Consider the following 18627-nt stretch of genomic DNA (forward strand, 5'->3'; position numbering starts at 1 on the left):
CCGATGAGGCCAATTCCTGCCTGCGGGGCCGGGGCTGCCACCGGCTCCGCAACCCGCAGCGGGGCCCTGGCTCCCGTGGGGATTGATTTGTATTTTTTCCTTCAGCTCCGGTGCCCCAAGCCCGGTGTTTGGCAGGGGACGGTGGCACTGCCGGAGCGTGGAGCTGCCCAAGCCCTGCCTGAAGGTAGGACTTAAAAATAGCCTCCTCCTGCCTGGGACGTGGGATTTTTCCCCTTCCACACCCAATTCCTCCCCGGTCACGGGGAGCCCGAGTCCCCCCAGCCCAGCCCTGGCCCCATCCTGCTCCCGCAGCGATAAAACGACACCAAAACCACCCAGCTCCCTCCTGTGTGAGTATTTATTGGGTTGGAGCCCAGCGCCCGGCTCTCCGGGACCCCGGCGGGGAGGGGACGCGGAGCCCGCGGTCCCTCGCTGTCCCTGGGGAGGGCGAGCGGCGGCGCCGGCGTTATTTGGAGGTGGGGGTGCCGTGGCCGAGCTGGAGCAGGGAGTTGGTGGCGTAATTCTGGAAGAGGGGCTGGAGGAACATGCCGACGGTGCCGAAGACGCAGACGAAGACGAAGATCCACAAGAAGAGGCGGTCGATGACCATGGCCACGTACTTCCAGTCCTCGCTCACCTACGCGGTGCCGGGAGAGAGGCCGGGTCAGGCCGGGGGCTCCAGTATCACCCAGTATCCCGGACTGGGAGCTCCCAAATCTGCTCCCTCAACGCTGTGGCTTCACCGTGGGCCCCCCCCGCCCCGGGGCCTCAGTCCCCCGGTGCCGCTGAGCCCAGGAAACTCATCACCCCAGTGAGCTGAGCTGGGGCGTGGGGGGGCACCGGCCCCGCGGCCTCGTCCGGCACCGGCTCTGCCAAAATCCGCAGCAGGGTCGGGGCTCCCCGGAGCCGCCCGGGATTCCCGAGCGACCGCTGCAGGTTGGGGCTGCGGTGATGGGCTGGGGGCCAGGGCTGAGCCCCCTGCCCGGGCGGGGGCTGCGGGGGGTCCCTGTGCAGGGGGTCACGCACGTCCCTTCCTGCGGTGCAGCCGTGCACGCGCTCTGCCCCCCCCAGCCCTGCCCGTACCCCCCCAGCTCTGCCTGTACCCCCAGCCCTGCCTGCACCCCACGTCCCCTGCCTGTAGCCCCCCAGCTCTGCCTGCACCCCACGTCCCCTGCCTGTAGCCCCCCAGCTCTGCCTGCACCCCACAGCTCTGCCTGCACCCCCAATCCCCTGCCTGTACCCCCCCAGCTCTGCCTGTACCCTCCAACCCTGTCTACACCCCTCCAGCCCTGCCTGCATCCCTCCCGCCCTGCCCATACCCCCTCAGCCCTGCCTGCACCCCCCAGTCCTGCCTGTATCCCCCCAGCTCTGCCTGCACCCCACAGCTCTGCCTGTACCCCCCCAGCCCTGCCTGCACCCCTCATCCCCTGCCTGTACCCCCCAGCCCTGCCTGTACCCCCCCAGCTCTGCCCATACCTCCCTAACACTGCCTGCACCCCACATCCCCTGCCTGTACCCCCCCAGCCCTGCCTGTACCCCCCAGCTCTGCCCGTACCCCCCCAGCCCTGCCTGTACCCCCCAGCCCTGCCTGTACCCCCCCAGCTCTGCCTGTACCCCCCAGCCCTGCCCCTACGCCCACAGCTCTGCCTGCACCACACATCCCCTGCCTGTACGCCCCCAACCCTGCCTGCACCCCCCAGCTCTGCCTGCACCCCATAGCTCTGCCCATACCCCATCAGCCCTGGCTGCACCCCCCAGCTCTGCCTGTACCCCACATCCCCTGCCTGCACCCCCCAGCCCTGCCTGCACCCCCCAGCCCTGCCCGTACCCCCCCAGCTCTGCCTGCACCCCCCAGCCCTGCCCGTACCCCACATCCCCTGCCTGCACCCCCCAGCCCTGCCTGCACCCCCCAGCCCTGCCCGTACCCCCCCAGCTCTGCCTGCACCCCCCAGCCCTGCCCGTACCCCCCAGCCTTACCTGCACCCCCCAGCCCTGCCTGCACCCCCCATCCCCTGCCCATCCCCAGCCCGACTCACGCTCTGGTCGTCGTCCTCGCTGCGCATGTGGTCGGCGATGAAGCGCACGCCGTCCACCGCCTCCTCCAGGCCGCAGGCGCAGCCGCCCGCGGGGGCCGCCGCTTGCCCCTGCCGCTCCCGGTAGCCATTGAGCCCCTCGGCCTTGGCGGCGCCGGGGTTGGCGTAGCAGGTGCAGGCGCGGGCACCGGCGCGGAGGAAGAGGGTGGTGGCGGCGGCGGCGGCGGCGCGTTCCTGGGTTTGGCGGCGCTGGCGCAGGCGTTGGCGGGCGCAGTTCTGCCGCGGCTGCTTCATGAAGAGCAGCGCCGGGAGCTTGCGGAGGAAGAGGGTGCGGACCCAGGGCGGCATGGTGTGCGTGGTGGGCGAGCGGTGGTGGACGTTGAGGACGCAGACGCTGGTGACGATGGAGAAGGTCACCAACACCATGGTGAACATGAGGTATTTGCCCACCAACGGGACGTCCAAGGAGGTGGGCGGCACGATCTTGGAGATGAGGAGCAAGAAGACGGTGAGGGCGAGCAGGACGGAGATGCAGAGCGTCATCTTCTCGCCGCAGTCGGATGGGAGGTAGAAGACGAGGATGGCCAAGGAGGTGATGAGGATGCAGGGGATGATGAGGTTGATGGTGTAGAAGAGCGGCTTGCGCCGGATGATGAAGTCGTAGGTGATGTCCACGTAAGTGGAGTCATCGGGGTTTTCGTTGCGCCGGCCCGGTAGCGCCACGATGTCCCACTCGCCGCTGGGTGTGAAGTCATCCAAGCTGGCCACCTCGCTCTTCAGCACCAAGTCGATCTCGGTACGGTCGTAGGTCCAGGAACGGAATTTCATGGTGCAGTTTTGCTGGTCGAAGGGGAAATGCTTCACCTCGATCTTGCACGCGCTCTTGTAGATGGCCGGCGGCAGCCAGAAGATGCTGCCGTCGTAGGAGATCACCGCGTTGGAGTAGAAGGAAACCTCGTACATCCCGTCGGCGCTGGGGCGAAAGGGAGGAGCTGTCAGCTGAGATGGGCTTGGGACCCCCCACCTCCTCCTCCTCCTCCTCCTCCCTCCCCCAAAAAAAAACACCTACTTGTTGTAGAGCACCACATCTGGCAGCCAGATGTGCTTGGAGGGCAGACGGACCTTCTTCATGTTGTCAAAGTCCTCCGGCTTCCAGGTGAGACGATAATCCTCCCACTCCTGCGGGCAGGCAGGCTCAGCCCGGGCGGGGGGGCCTGGGGGGCTCAGGGTGGGGTGCAGGGGGGTCCCACCCAGGGGGTATGGGGGGTCCCCAGGATAGGGTGAATGGAGGGTCCTGGGGCAGGGGGTCCCCAGGACAAGGGGGGTCCTGGGGGAAGGTGGGGGGGGTGTCCCAGGGCAGGGTGCAGGGGGGGTCCTGGGACAGGGTGGGTCCCAGGGCAGGGTGGAAATGGGGGGTCCCAGGGCTGTGGGGTCCCCAGGACAGGGTGGACACAGGGGTTCCTGGGATGGAGAATGGAGGGTTCTGGGGCAGGGGGGGTCCTGGGACAAGGGGGGTCCTGGGGCAGGGTTGGGGGGGTGTCCCCAGGACAGGGGGGATCCTGGGTCAGGGTGGACATGGTGGGTCCTGGGACAGGGCAAATGGAGGGTCCTGGGGTAGGAGGGTCCCCAGGACAAGGGAAGTCCCCCCAGGACAGGGGGATCCTGGGGCAAGGTGCAGGGGGGTCCCTAGGACATGGGGGGACCCTGGATCAGGGTGCATGGAGGGTCCTGGGACAGGGGGGTCCCCAGGACAAGGTGGGTGCTGGGGCTGGGTGCATGGAGGGTCCCAGGGCAGGGTGGACATGGGGGGTCCTGGGACAGGGTGCAGGGGGGTCCCCAGAACAAGGGGGTCCTGGGACAGGGTCCAGGGGGGTCCCCAGAACAAGGGGGGTCCTGGGTCAGGGTGCAAGGGGGGTCCTAGGTCAGGGTGCAGGGGGGTCCCCAGGACCGAGTGGACATGGGGGGTCCCAGAGCAGGGTTCATGGGGATCCCCAGGACAGGGGGGATCCCGGGTCGGGGTGCATGGAGGGTCTTGGGGCAGGGTGCACGGGGGGGATCCCAGTGCAGGGGGCCACGGGGACCCCAGGGCCACGGCGGAGTCCAGGGCTCCCACCTGGGTCAGCCAGACGTTGGTGGTCATGATCTGCTCCCGCTCGTGCTGCGGAGAGAGCGGGGCCGGTTACTCGGGGTGTTGGGGGGCTGCAGGACCCCCCCCTCCCCACTCCTTCCCCGGGGGAGCTGAGCCCCGGGCAACTCACCACGCTGATGAGCTGCGCCAGGGACACCATGAGCTGCACGGTGACCAGCTCGGAGCCGTTGGTGGCCGGGCGGATGAGCTTGTTGTAGCGCGCGGGGTCCAGCAGGTACTCGACCAGCCGCTCCTCCGTGTCCGTGCTCAGGGTCCCTGGGGGCGGCGGGAGGCTGAGCCCCCCCCGGCAGCGGGCAGGGACCCCCCCCCACCCCACCGGGAGGGGCTGGGGACACCCCCAGGGCTGAGCCGGTGCCCACCACGGGGGGCTGGGCCTGGCGGCTTGAGGGTGGGGGTGACGGGGTGACAGGGTGGTGGGGTGATGGGGTGAAGGGGTGAGGGGGTGAGGGGGTGACTGTGATGGGGTGACAGTGTGACAGGGTGACAGTGTGACAGGGTGATGGGGTGATGGGGTGAGGGGGTGACTGTGATGGGGTGACAGTGTGACAGTGTGATGGGGTGATGGGGTGACAGGGTGACGGGGTGACAGTGTGACGGGGTGATGGGGTGACAGGGTGATGGGGTGATGGGGTGACAGGGTGACGGGGTGACAGTGTGACGGGGTGATGGGGTGACAGGGTGGTGGGGTGATGGGGTGAGAGGGTGACGGTGTGACAGTATGAGGGGGTGATGGGGTGAAGGGGTGAAGGGGTGACGGGGTGACAGTGATGGTGTGATAGTGTGACAGTGTGATGGGGTGATGGGGTGACAGTGTGAGAGTGTGACAGTGTGATGGTGTGACAGTGTAACAGTGTAACAGGGTGACAGTGTGACGGGGTGACAGTGTGAGAGTGTGATGGGTGACGGTGTGACGGTGTGACAGTGTGACGGGGTGACAGTGTGACAGGGTGATGGGGTGACAGTGTGACAGTGTGACAGTGTGACGGGGTGACAGTGTGAGAGTGTGACGGGGTGACAGGGTGACAGTGTGATGGTGTGATGGGGTGACAGTGTGACGGGGTGACAGTGTGACAGTGTGATGGTGTGATGGGGTGACAGTGTGACAGTGTGACGGTGTGACAGGGTGATGGGGTGACAGTGTGACAGTGTGCGGGTGTCACGGGCTGCTCTCAGGGCGGGGAGGCAACCGGGGGGGTGGAGATGGGGGGACCCGGGGGTGGCTCCGGTGCCTGGAGCCCCGGTGCTGCCAGACGGCCGGGTGCCCCCCCCCGCCCACCCCCTGTCCCCCCCCGCCTGTCCCTGCCCACCCCCGGTACCGCCCCGGGGGGAGGCGGGGGGGGAGCACCGGGAGAGCCACCGGGCCCCACCGGGGCACCACGGGCCGGTCCCGGCTCCACACCGGGTCGGTGCTGGCCGGTGCCGTGCAACAGGCGCAGCCCCAGGGCTCGGTCCGGTCCCCTCCCCGCCGGTACCGGTACCGGTGCCCGTGTCCCCCCCCCTCCCGGTACTTACGTCTGAGGGCGGCGAGGAGGCAGAGGACGCGGAGCAGCGCCATGGGGGCGGCCCGGTGCCGGTGCCGGTGCCGGTGCCGGTGCCCGGGCGCTGTCCCCGGTGCTGCCCCGCGCTCTCCGCGGTGCTGGAGCCGGCGGCAGCGGCGGCGGCCCGGGCGGGGGCGGCCCCGGGAGGGAGGCGGGACCGGGCGCTGCGCCGGGGCCGCCCCGCGCTCCCCGCTCCGTCACCGCCACCGTCACCGGGGCCGCCCCCTCCTCCGCCCCACCGGGCTCCCCACCCCTCCGCTCACACCGGGGTCCAGCACCGCCCCCCCGCCGCTCCCGGTACCGGCACGGTCCCAACGGGGCAAGGGAGCCCCGGGACGGGAACCGAGAGTCTGGGGAGGGGGGGCAGCTCCCGGGCCCCAGGGCCCCCCCCCGGCCCCGCCACACACGGCGGAGGGGGGTCTCAGGCCCCGGGACCCCCCGGGACCCCCGGATCCCCCCGGTGCCCCCCCCCGGCGCCCCCCCGCCCCGGCGGCCACGTGACTCCCCCCACACGTGACCCCTCCCGCCTAGGGGCGGGGCTCATCCCCCCTCTCGCCCCGCCCCCTTGGCACCTCCATTCCGTCACTTCCGGCTCGTCATAACGCCCCCTCCCCCGTCCCCGTCGCCGGTTGGACGAGCGCTTCCGGCGGTTGAAGTCCCGCCCCTTCCGCCGTTGACGGGAGGGGTCACTTCCGCCAGAGCGGGGCCGTCCCGCCGCCATCTTGGGCCGGCTCCGGGGGCTGCGGCGGCGGCGGCGGCGACGGCGGAGTGGGTCCCTCCATGGGAAGATGCAGCGGGCGGGGGCGGAGGAGGCGGCGGGGTCGCAGGCGGCGGCGGGGGGGGGAGACGGGCGGAGCGGAACCGAGGTGGCGGCGGCCCCCACCGGGAGGCTCTTGAAGCGGGAGCTGCGGTTGCTCGAGTCCATCTTCCACCGGAGCCACGAGCGGTTCCGCATCGGCAGCGCCTGCCCCGACGAGATCAGCTGCGAGTTCGTCCCGGGAGCCGGGGCCCGCGCCGGTGCCTCTGGCTCCCGGGGGCCGCCACCGGAGCCCGTCCGCATCCACTGCAACATCACGGTGAGGCCCGGGGAGGGGGCGCGGACACCGGCCCGGTGCGACGGGCCCTGGCTACGGGGGTGGGACCCTGGGACCGAGAGGCCGCTCCGAGGAGCCGGCGGGGGCTGCCGGCCGTAGGAACCCGTTGCTGGGCGGGGGAACCGGCCCGTGCCCCGCCGTTCCCCGGGGCTGGCTGCAGGGCACGGGGGGATCTAGGCCAGGCTGAGGCGGCCTCGGGGGGGGCCCTGCCTCCGGCCCCCCGCCTTCCCGGGGGGTGCGAGCCGCGCTCAGCCCCCCCCGCCCCACCGGGCTGCCGTACCCGGGCAGATCAGACCCCGGAGCCTTCACCCTCCCCCGGTGGGCGCAGGCAGGGCCTGGGGGGCAGCTTGGGGGGGCCGCTGGGTGCTGTCACCGCGCTGACGGCCCCTTCCTCCCCCGTACGAGACTCTGCACCCGCTTTTACCGGGGTTTTCTTTTTGGGGGGCGGTTTCCCTGAGCACCTGGAGAAGGGGGGCACCCGCGGCATCAGCGCCGGGCTCTGTGGGTCCGCTCTGGGGCTCCTCACCTGGGTTTTAGGGGGCTCCTGGGTCGGTTCGCGATGGGGCGCGGGTCCCGTCTCGCTCGGTGTCGCGGCTCGGGCCGAGGAGCGGAGCACGGCGAGCCCCCGCTGCCGACACCGCCTGGGCCTCGGGAGCGTTGTCGAGGCTGGCGGCGGCTTTGCCCTGGGTTAAGGGCGGCTGCTTGGCCCCTGCGCGGGTGCTGTCGGGTCGTGCACGCCTCGTTCCTCTCCTCCGGTGAGCCAGGAGGCCCGTGGGGCGGCCTGAAAGGCTCTCGGTGTCCTGCCGTGACCCCCAAAGGCCCCAGCGACCAAAGGGGGTGGCCAAAACATCACCACCCTCCTCATCCCACCCCGGGCCGCGGGGGCAAGCGGCGCAGAGCTGGGCCAGGCCGGCACGGTTGGAGCCGGGGGGGGGTTTTACCCCTCGGCCTGGGGTTGGGATGGATGCGGAGGGATCCGCTCGTGGGGCCCTCGGGGCTGCAGCTCCCTCTCTGGCTGCGTCGGTGGGGCGGGGGCGGTTGCGGCGGCTCAGACACCGCCTTTTCCTTCTTTCCAGGAGTCTTACCCAGCTGTTCCTCCGATGTGGTCTGTGGAATCGGACGATCCCAACCTGGTAGCTATCCTGGAGAGGCTGGTGGAAGTCGGCAAAGGAGACACGCTGGTGAGGGGGGTCGCTGCCTGGGGAGGGGCGAGGCGAGAGGCTGGGAGGGCAGAATCCCTCCTGGGTGCCTCCGACCGCCCGAGGGTGCGTCCGGCCTCGGAAGGGTTCAGGCAGTTTGGGATGAGCAGCTCGGAGTTTGATGCTGGGGTGTGATTTATTTTTTTCCCCCTCCCCGTGGCTGCTGCGGGCCTTCGCTCGCTTGTTTGCGGGGCAAAGCTGGGGGCGGCTGAGGGTGAGCTTGGCACGAGGGTCTCTGCGTTTCTCTGACGCTCGTCTCCTCTCCCAACAGCTTCTGCAGCACCTGAAGCGAATAATCTCTGACCTGTGCAAACTCTACAACCTCCCCCAACATCCAGATGTTGAAATGTTGGACCAGCCTCTGCCGGCAGAACAGGTGAGTGACTCGGGAGGAGATTTTTAAGCTGATGAAACAAGTTCCTTGGAGTTTGCTGTAGAGGCTGAGGTTTCCTAACGCTGAAGGGAGCAGGTGAGGCCAAGGGTCGGGCCCTGCCCTTGGGGCACAACAACCCCACGCACCGCTACAGCCTGGGGAAAGAGTGGCTGGAAAAGGACCTGGGGGTGTTGGTTGATGGTGGCTGAATATGAGCCAGCAGTGTACCCAGGTGGCCAAGAAGGCCACCAGCATCCTGGCTTGTGTCAGCACTAGTGTGGCCAGCAGGACTAGGGCAGGGATCGTCCCCCTGGACTCAGCACTGGTGAGGCCGCACCTCGAATCCTGGGGTCAGTTTTGGGCCCCTCACGACAAGAAAGACCTTGAGGTGCTGGAGCGAGTCCAGAGAAGGGCAACGGGGCTGGGGAAGGGTCTGGAGCACAAGTGTGATGGGGAGCGGCTGAGGGACCTGGGGGGGTTTAGTCTGGAGAAAAGGAGGCTGAGGGGAGACCTTCTGGCCTCAAGTTGCCCCAGGGGAGGTTTAGGTTGGAGATCAGGGACAATTTCTTCCCCAAAGGGTTGTCAAGCGCTGGCACAGGCTGCCCAGGGCAGTGGTGGAGCCCCCATCCCTGGGGGGATTTAAAAGCCGTGGAGATGTGGTGCTGAGGGCCATGGGTTAGTGGTGGCCTTGGCAGCGCTGGGGTAACGGTTGGACTTGATGATCTTAAAGGTCCTTCCCAACCCAAACCATTCTGCGATTCGATGATCTCCTCTCCGTGGGGTGCATTCCCATCCTGGCTGACCCCAACCTGCTCCCTTGCTCCTCGGTGCTGTTTTAGCTGCTCCGGTGTCATTTCCTATAAAGCTTCTCAGCTTCACTCTGCTTTTAACTTGCTTCTGCTTGTCACTCCCTGGTTCACCTTCCCTCAGAGGGGTGCAGGAAGGCAGGAGAGCGCTGCCTCAGGAAGCTGACGGTGCGATCTCGGTCTCTCGTCCTTTTGTCCCCGCAGAGCACGCAGGAAGAGGTGTCCTCTGAAGAGGAAGACGAAGAGATGCCAGAGGTAAGTGCCGCCTTCGCCGTAGGAGGAATTACACCGGACAGCCGAGCACGGGGAGGTGCCTGCTGCAAGGTGCGAGGGCGCAGGGAGAAGCTCGTGGAGCCCAGGCAGGGAAGAACCCGCTGTTTGGCTCGAAGGTTTCCTTATCCTCAGCGTTTTGGTGCTGAGGACCCAGGTCCTGAGCCACGGACGTGTTCACAGACCGCAGAGGCGCAGCCGTGGCCTCCCTGGGCATGGAGGCGAGCCGAGAGCGGAGCCCCTCGGATGATTTCTCTCTCGACTCAACGCTGTTGTGCTTTAGAGCCTGAAATGTACTCGGGAGCGCTGGGATTCCCGAGGTGCCGGCGGGGAAATGGCACCGTGAAAACGGGACTCCCGCGGAGAGGATTAGGGAGGACGACTGAGCGCGAGCGAGCTCGGCGGCGGGAGCAGAGGCAGCCCTGCTTCGCTGCAGGCTGGGAATTATCACCCCCCCCTTGAGCTTCGCTTGTTTGCTTTGCGTTTTCGAGATCTCTAGAAGTGGGCGGAATAATTTTGCATCTCCATGGTGACGTTTCGCGACGGCCTCGTGCGCTTCTCCTGGGCTGCCGGGGGGACACGGGCGACCCAGTCATAGAATCAGAGAATCAATGAGGTTGGAAGAGCCCTCTGGGCTCATCGAGTCCAACCATTGCCCTGACACCACCATGGCAACTAGACCAGGGCACTAAGGGCCATGTCCAGTCTTATCTTAAACCTCTCCAGAGATGGTGACTCCACCACCTCCCTGGGCAGCCCCTTCCAATGGCTAATGACCCTTGCTGAGAAGAAATGCTTCCTAATGTCCAACCTGAACCTCCCCTGGCCAAGCTTGAGGCTGTGTCCTCTTGTCCTATCGCTGGTTGCCCGGGAGAAGAGGCCGACTCCCACTTCACTACAACCTCCCTTCAGGTAGTTGTAGACTGCACTAAGGTCACCTCTGAGCCTCCTCTTCTCCAGGCTAAACACCCCCAGCTCCCTCAGCCATTCCTCGGAGGTCAGACCCTCCAGACCCTTCACCAGCTTGGTCGCCCTCCTCTGCACTCGCTCCAACACCTCAACATCTCTCCTGAAGTGCGGGGCCCAGAAATGGACACAGGATTCGAGGTGCGGCCTCACCAGTGCCGAGTACAGTCGGCAGCTCCGCGGAGCCCGGGGGCAGGTCACTTAGCAGCGGCACGTCTGACAGTTGTTGGGGGTTTTAATGAAGCGAAGAGCTTGCTAAATTAAGGCTGAGCTTTGCCAGGCTCCTGGAGAAAATGAGGCTTAAACCACTAATGGAATAACCTCGTGTCTCTGCGAACTCGCTGCTTCGTGGTGGATTTGTGACATGCGAGTCCTCGCGCTCCCGTGGGCTGGGAACAAAATCCTCGGGCACTGAGGGGACGTGCGGGGACGACGCTCCCGCTTAGAGCAAGTTTCTTGCTGAGCAGTTGGGATTTGTTGGGCTGTGTCGGGAGAGCAGAGCCGTGCCCCGGTGCGGAGATGCGTTGTGCAGGTTAATCCACTCGAGGGATTTTTCTAGCAGGATCTATTTTCCTTCGTGACGGTCTAAAAATGTCAAAGCCCTTCCAGAAATGCTGCTCGTCCAGAATAGCAGCGGTTGGCTCGGAGAGGCCAAAGTAAACACTTGTTCAGGGGATTTAATGCCAGCGCTGGAGCTCTGCGGCCCCGCGGCCCTTCGCAGGCAGCTCCCGGGTGGCTGAACCCCGTGTGCTGACGCTGGGCACGGGGAGAGGGATCTCTGCGGTGGGCCCTGATGGTTGCGACTGGTTTTTAGTGGTTATTGGCATCGGGGTCTTGCCCACCTCAGCCTGATGAGGGGCAGAGTGTTTGCCGGGGTTGGGGAGAGAACTGGGAGTGGGCTGTGCGGTGGAGAGCTCAGCTGATCTACAAAGAGCCTCCAGATGCGCAGTGAAACGTTATTTTTGAGGGGAAAAAAAACGTTTCACTGAATTTTATGATAACTGAGCTGAATTTTACGTGGGAGGGTCTCTGCTCCTCATGCTGCTGGCGGCCTGAGCTCATGTTGGGTTTTTGGGGAGCGGCATGGCCAGACAGTGCTGAGCCGAGGGTCTGCGCTTGTCCCGGCTGTCCAGGACGGTGGCACGGGGCAGCTTGAGCCCGGCACGTGCCGAGCTGCGGCGCCCTTCGGTTTACACGGGGCTCGTTGGGGAGCGTACGTGATTAATGGCTAATTATAACCAGGCGTCAGACTTGGCAGGGAAGAGTCTGGCGAACAAAGAGCTTGTGTGAGCCCGACTTATGTCTGGAAAGGGAAGCGTGCGGCTCTGCCTGCTGGCTTTGGCACGGGAGGGCGGCGGGGGGGGCCTAGTGCCTCGAATTTCTTCCCAACCAGGTCTTCCACCCTGTTGGTGCTTCGATTCAGGGTTTGGGACTCTCTGGGGGAGGGAGAGTTGCCCCGTGAATCCTTCCTGGTTCAGGGCAGCTGCTGTCGGAGCAGGGAGGAGCGAAGCTGCGTTTCCTCCTACCCCTCCTCTCCCCTTCCCAGGACAGTGAGGACTTGGACCACTATGAGATGAAAGAGGAAGAGCCGGCAGATGGGAAGAAGACGGAGGATGAAGGCATCGGGAAGGAAAACCTGGCCATTTTAGAGAAAATCAAAAAGAACCAGAGGCAAGATTACTTAAATGTACGTGTCGCCCGGCGGGCGGGCGGGTTGGGGGAGCAGAGGGCCCCGAGGGCGACGGAGGCACCCACTAGCCCTAAACACTCTCGGGGGTGGCTGATGCAGAGAGATCCGTGAACTGTCTCTGCAGCTCAGGGAAGTAAGTGTGAGCCTCAGGCGTGCCCCGAGGCGTCGGTGCTACGTGGGGCTGCCTTCCCCCAGTGAGATCTGGGGTTCTCCTCTGCTCCCAAGAGCTGCAGCTCGCTTTGGGCCGGGGAGGTGGGCGGTGCGTTGTGCTTTTATACTCCTGGGTTGAGATTCTGATGAGTTGAGGGGGTACAGAGGTGTTTCTGCTGCCTGGGGTGGCATTTGGGGCGAGGGATGATGGTGTAGGGGGAAAGGGGAAGGTTTGGGAGGTGAGGGACACGGGAAGGTCTGGTTTAGAGGCTGGATGGGAGTTCTAGCTCGAGCGTTGGCCTCGTAGAGCGAGAGCCGTGGTGGGCACAGCGTAATGAAGTGACTTCCCTCCTCCCAAATCCCTCGTAGGGTGCAGTGTCTGGGTCTGTGCAGGCCACCGACCGGCTAATGAAGGAGCTCAGGGATATTTACCGATCACCAAGTTTTAAGGGCGGTAAGTGACCACGGGGAGCTTGAGGGAGGGGGGCTGCTGCCCCACGCTTCGTGCTGGGGTTTTGCTCCTCGTTCAGGATGGCACCTCGTGGGTCTGAGAGCTGTTGTGCTCAGCTGGGGAGAGGATCTTTGGTCTTAGGATCTTAAGCTGTCTTAGCATCTCTCTGTTCCCTGCCAGTGCTGGATGGAAGTGAGGAAACATGCTGGGGGTGGGAGGGTGATCTGGCTTTCAAGGGTGATGGTGCTCCTACACCTTTCCTGAGCCCAAGGACTCGGGGGAAAGAGCAGGTGTAGGAAAAGTGCAGTCCTTTTGGAGAAATGCTGCTTTTTGGGGGGCTCTGTGCCAGGCTGAGGTGGTGTTGCAGGGCCAAGGGGGTTTGAAATCTTGGGGGGTGGCTCGATCTCCCCCCAGCAGTGATGCCACCTCTTCTCTGCCTCGCAGGATACTATGCAGTTGAACTCGTGAACGACAGCCTGTACGATTGGAACGTCAAACTCCTCAAGTAGGTGGCGCAGCTTGGGAATCACGCAACTGTGGTGGATTTTGGTGGTGATGGTGGGACCAAAAAACATCCCCGGGAGCCAGAGGGGAAGTGAGCAGGGCAGGGGAGCACCTGGCAGACCTTGGGTTAGCCTCTCTTGGGGCGCTTCCTTGCTTGTCTCCACGTCAGAAAGGAGATCTCCAGAGAAAGAGGAGATAATTTGAGGGCTTTACAAGTCTGTCTGCTCTTCCTAGAGTCCTGGAAGAGGTGCACCAGCCCGAACCCTGAGCTCTCACACCCTCCAGCCACCGGTGCTGCCCTTTTCCTTGGGCCAGGCGGTCTTTATTTTTAAGCTGGCAGCATGGAAAAAAAATAAAGTGGGGGGGGGTGATGGTTTTCTCTGCAAACCAGGAGCAGAATGCTGACGGCCCGTGCTGTGGGAACCCCAGGGTCCCCGTGGCAGCGCAGATGTGGTAGCTCTGGGGTTGGTGGTAGTGAAGTGTGGGTGGCTTTGAGGTGTGATGACCTTGACTCAGCCTCTTTTTTTTTTCCAGGGTTGACGAGGATAGCGCTTTGCACAATGATCTCCAGATCCTCAAAGAGAAAGAAGGAACAGATTTCATCCTCCTAAACTTCTCCTTTAAAGTAAGGCTTCTCCTTCCCCCTCCTCGAGAGACGCCTGCCTCAGCGAGTCTTCAGTGAAGACGTTTCTCACCGGCTTTACTTCCTTCCTCCTCTTCCAGGATAACTTTCCTTTTGATCCACCGTTCGTAAGGGTCGTGTCGCCGGTGCTGTCGGGGGGGTAAGTCACTCTTCCCTTGTCTCTGCTCGCTGAGCTCTCCAGCAGTTTTCACTGAGAGTTTATCCAGCGCTGCACAGTCCCGTCATCTCCCCGATACGAGTCTGTAGCAGCTCGGGGAGCATCGACAAGGGTGGTGGATTCTTTAATCCACCTGGGAGGAAGAAAACCCTCTTTATTTTTCCATCTGAGATCTACTCTGAGAGAACTCTTCATCTCTGGGACAGCGAGTGGGTGAGGCTGGGTCTGGCTCTGCCATAACTTGATCCCATTCCTTCCCCAAGGTATGTTCTGGGTGGTGGTGCCATCTGCATGGAGCTGCTTACAAAACAGGTGGGTGCTGGCTGCTACGTGGAGCTCAACGCTGCCAGCGTGGGCTCTCGGGGAGCTGCTGCTCTCTGCTGTGCTTGGGGGGCCGCTGGCAGCGGAATCCTGCCCGTGCCCCTGCCCGGCGTGGCTTTGCGATGCCCGTGCTGGGCTCGGGAAGGCTCTTCCTACGGGGAAGCAAAGCACTTGGACTGGGGGTCCCACCTGTGCTGGCCTCACTGTGTTAGAATTGCAGAATCACAGAATGGTTTTGTTTGGGAAGGACCTTGAAGATCATCGAGTCCAACCGTTACCCCAGCGCTGCCAAGGCCACCACTAACCCATGGCCCTCAGCACCACATCTACACGGCTTTTAAATCCCCCCAGGGATGGGGACTCCACCACTGCCCTGGGCAGCCTGTGCCAGCGCTTGACAACCCTTTTGGAGAAGAAATTGTCCCTGATCTCCAACCTAAACCTCCCCTGGGGCAACTTGAGGCCGTTTCCTCTCACCCTATTGCTTGGGAAAACAGCCTGACCCCCACCCTCCTTTCAGGCAGTTGTAGAGAGCGAGAAGGTCTCCCCTCAGCCTCCTTTTCTCCAGGCTAAACCCCCCCAGGTCCCTCAGCCGCTCCCCATCACACTTGTGCTCCAGACCCTTCACCAGCCCCGTTGCCCTTCTCTGGACTCGCTCCAGCACCTCAAGGTCTTTCTTGTCGTGAGGGGCCCAAAACTGACCCCAGGATTCGAGGTGCGGCCTCACCAGTGCCGAGTCCAGGGGGACCATCCCTGCCCTAGTCCCGCTGGCCGCACTAGTGCTGACACAAGCCAGGATGCTGGTGGCCTTCTTGGCCACCTGGGCACACTGCTGGCTCATATTCAGCCACCATCGACCAACACCCCCAGGTCCTTTTCCAGCCACTCTTCCCCCAGCCTGTAGTGGTGCGTGGGGTTGTTGTGCCCCAAGGGCAGGACCCGACACTTGGCCTTGTTGACCCTCACACAGTGGCCTCGGCCCATCGGTCCAGCATGTTCAGACCCCTTTGTAGAGCCTTCCTACACTTGAGTGGGTCAACACTTCTGCCCAGCTTGGTGTTGTCTGCGAACTCACTGAGGGTGCACTCGATCCCCTCGTCCAGATCATTGATAAAGACACTATTAAAGAGAACTGGCCCCAACACTGAGCCCTGGGAACAGCACTGGTGACCGGTCACCAACTGGATTTAACTCTCTTCACCACGTGTTGTGCTCTGTCCCTCAGGGCTGGAGCAGCGCCTACTCCATCGAGTCGGTGATCATGCAGATCAGCGCAACGCTGGTGAAAGGGAAGGCACGGGTACAGTTTGGAGCCAACAAGGTACGGCCTGGTCAGGGTCTGGGAACTTTTGGTAGCGGGATGGAGGCAGACGAGCAGCCAGCTCTGGCAGCGCGGCGTGCCTGGGGACGGCGCGTGGGACACCCCGGCTGACCCTCACCCTGCCTTCCCTTGCAGAACCAGTACAGCCTGACGCGAGCGCAGCAGTCCTACAGGTCCCTGGTGCAGATCCACGAGAAGAACGGTGAGGCCTGAGGGGAGAGGACCTGCCTTTCCTCTTGCTGCTCCCCTCAGCTGAGCATCCAGACGAGCTCCGTGAGGTTTTTTCTGCAGAGATTCTGCAGAGCAAGACGACAGCAGCCGCTGTCTAACGCGGAGAGTGGCTGCAGCGTCCCCCTGCCCTTGCCTGTGGCCACCCCGGTTGGCACTGGGCTCCTTCAGCTCTAACTAGAGACACGTGTCGTTGTCTGGGTGGTGTCAGGGAGCTGTGGGACTTGGTGTGCTTGTGCCACCACTTTTCCAGCCATAGATCCCTGTTCCCACACAGTTTCATCCCTCACCGATGTCTTTTCTCCTTCCAGGCTGGTACACACCACCCAAAGAGGACGGCTAGCACGGCGCCCGCGGGACCAACCCCCTTCTCTTCTGGATGCTCTACTTGGATCTTCACGATGCCTCTCGGCTTTCTCCCAGGATGTCGTAGCTCTGCCTGTTGCAGGACAATAACAGCTGTTTAAAAACTCTAAAATAAAACTGTTGAAGCCGTTGGATTGTCCTGAAACACTCGCTGGACCCTTGCTCGTAGGCGTTCTTGTTAACACCAACTTTTGAGCCTCTTGTATCGCTGGAAACTTTCGACTCTGCTCCAGTCTAGAGCATCCTCCTTACCTATGGATTTAATTTATTTTCTTATTTCATGTACACTGCTTTTTTTTTTTTTTTTTTTTTTGTTACAGTGTATGACTGATGTGTATGAAAAAAAGTATCTTGGAGAAAAGTTACAGTTTGTTAATTTGAAGATGCTCGTTTGACTTAATTTTTTTTAATTCCAAGTAGAGGCAGGGATCACAAACCCCTTCGCAGCCCCCGTGCCACGCTGCAGCTCCAGCCCTGGGCCCGGACCGGGGCGGTGGATGGAGCTGAGGGGCTCAGGAATGGTTGTGCTGGACAAACCATGGGGGAAGGTTTGGAACAGCCACCTGGGAGGAAGAAAACCCTCTTGATTTTTGGCACCAAGGCAGCTCCCCTGGACCAAGAATAGACTTTTCTCTTTATAAACTGCCACCTTCCACCCAAACTTCTGTCTCCTGTAAGCGATGAGCGGTGGCTCTGCCATGACAACCCCGGGGCTGTAGCCCTTAACCTCATCTCTCCCCACAACCCCACCGGTGGATGGGGAAAGGGGCTGAGCCCCTCGTATCTCCACGCTGGGGCTGAAAGCTGCTGAGCCAAGGGGCTCTGGGCAGCACTGGGGGGGATCACTGCTCTCCAGCGACCCAATTCTGTAGAGTTTTGTTTTATTTTTCATCCTCAAGCCGTCCTTCCTGCTCAGCGCTCCAGGGCTGGAGCAGAAAACCATCTTTCTTCAGTCCCTCTTCCTTGCTCGAATCCCCCCCGCTCTGTCCTGAAGCTGCTGGAAGGAGATTTTGGGTGTTGAAGCTCCTCGAACGTGTGCTGCGTCCTCAGCTGGAGGACATCGCTGACTCACGAGCCTCAAAGCCAGACCATCAGTATTAATTCACTGTGTTTAAATAAAAGTTATTAGAAAATCAAAGAGCCTCAGAAGATGTCCATTATCTCCTCCAGCAGCTGTTCCCCTCCGTAGGCCTTGTCCTGCTCCCAGCCTTGGAAGAAAAAGAGGAAGAGGAGGATTGCTGATGGCTGCGGGAGCCGCTCCGGCCTCCGTCAGGGACTATTTTTAAGTGCTTTGCTGAAGGACTTGGGGGGGTTTGTGACAGCTCTGCCCTGTGCTCTGCTCCTCTGTCCCCCACCAGCACCCAGCGAGGTCCTGGGGCCACCCCAGGGGGGTCCTGGGGCCACCCCAGCGCCTGGTGCTGGTGGGGACGGAGGCACCGCGCTCCGCTCCCCTCGTTAGCGCAACCAGCACCAAGGAAGCGCCTGGGGAGGGGGTTTCATTAAACACGAGTTTAATGAAGGGTTAAAAAGCTTGTGAGGTTGATATTGGGTGAGGTGGGGGCTGCACCCACTGACCCCACAGAATCCCAGAATCAATCAGGTTGGAAGAGCCCTCTGGGATCATCGAGTCCAACCATTGCCCTGACACCACCATGGCAACTAGACCAGGGCACTAAGGGCCATGTCCAGTCTTTTCTTAAACCCCTCCAGAGATGGTGACTCCCCCACCTCCCTGGGCAGCCCCTTCCAATGGCTAATGACCCTTGCTGAGAAGAAATGCTTCCTAATGTCCAACCTGACCCTCCCCTGGCCAAGCTTGAGGCTGTGTCCTCTTGTCCTATTGCTAGTTGCCTGGGAGAAGAGGCCGACTCCCACTGCGCTACAACCTCCCTTCAGGTAGTTGTAGACTGCACTAAGGTCACCTCTGAGCCTCCTCTTCTCCAGGCTAAACACCCCCAGCTCCCTCAGCCGTTCCTCGGAGGTCAGACCCTCCAGACCCTTCCCCACCTTGGTCGCCCTCCTCTGCACTCGCTCCAGTGCTGGGCTTGGGTTTGGGTGCGCTGAGCTGGGCGGGAGAGCTCATGGGACGCAAACTCCCCAATCCTGGCGGCTTTCTGGGCTGGGATGAGTGGGGGAGTTGGACGGGGTCCTGCTGGACCCTGCCCCGGCGGGCGTCGAGGCTGGAGGCACGGCAGGACCGGCCCGAGCTGGCGTCTGTCCGTCCCGTCTGTCCTCGCCAGGATCTGTCCCGCTGCGGGCTCGGGGCTCGTCACCGCTTCTCCTTTCGGCTTCTCCGGGAGAACGCGCAGTGCCGTCTGTCACCGGTGCCGGTGTCACGGGGGGAGGCTTCCCAAAGCAGACGTGTGGC

The 18627-nt window shown here is 63.2% G+C and overlaps 2 protein-coding genes across 2 annotated transcripts; one reads left to right on the forward strand and one right to left on the reverse strand.

Moving 5' to 3' along the window:
• Positions 1 to 340: 340 nt before the first annotated feature.
• Positions 341 to 5840, reverse strand: CHRNB2 (cholinergic receptor nicotinic beta 2 subunit). The gene is made up of 6 exons (XM_068414334.1): positions 5695 to 5840; positions 4292 to 4437; positions 4147 to 4191; positions 3103 to 3212; positions 2037 to 3006; positions 341 to 637 (listed from the first exon to the last, which is right to left on the reverse strand). Exons 1-6 carry the CDS (start codon positions 5735 to 5737, stop codon positions 467 to 469), a joined length of 1485 nt encoding a protein of 494 aa, XP_068270435.1. The 5' UTR covers positions 5738 to 5840; the 3' UTR covers positions 341 to 466.
• Positions 5841 to 6425: 585 nt separating this feature from the next.
• Positions 6426 to 16404, forward strand: UBE2Q1 (ubiquitin conjugating enzyme E2 Q1). Its single transcript, XM_068414885.1, has 13 exons — positions 6426 to 6796; positions 7891 to 7995; positions 8285 to 8389; positions 9397 to 9447; positions 11975 to 12115; positions 12638 to 12722; positions 13164 to 13224; positions 13758 to 13848; positions 13947 to 14005; positions 14287 to 14335; positions 15570 to 15665; positions 15801 to 15867; positions 16205 to 16404. Exons 1-13 carry the CDS (start codon positions 6509 to 6511, stop codon positions 16234 to 16236), a joined length of 1230 nt encoding a protein of 409 aa, XP_068270986.1. The 5' UTR covers positions 6426 to 6508; the 3' UTR covers positions 16237 to 16404.
• The last annotated feature ends 2223 nt before the right edge of the window (positions 16405 to 18627 follow it).

The sequence above is a fragment of the Nyctibius grandis genome, chromosome 17 (genome assembly GCF_013368605.1).
Source record: "Nyctibius grandis isolate bNycGra1 chromosome 17, bNycGra1.pri, whole genome shotgun sequence".
NCBI lineage: Eukaryota > Metazoa > Chordata > Aves > Nyctibiiformes > Nyctibiidae > Nyctibius > Nyctibius grandis.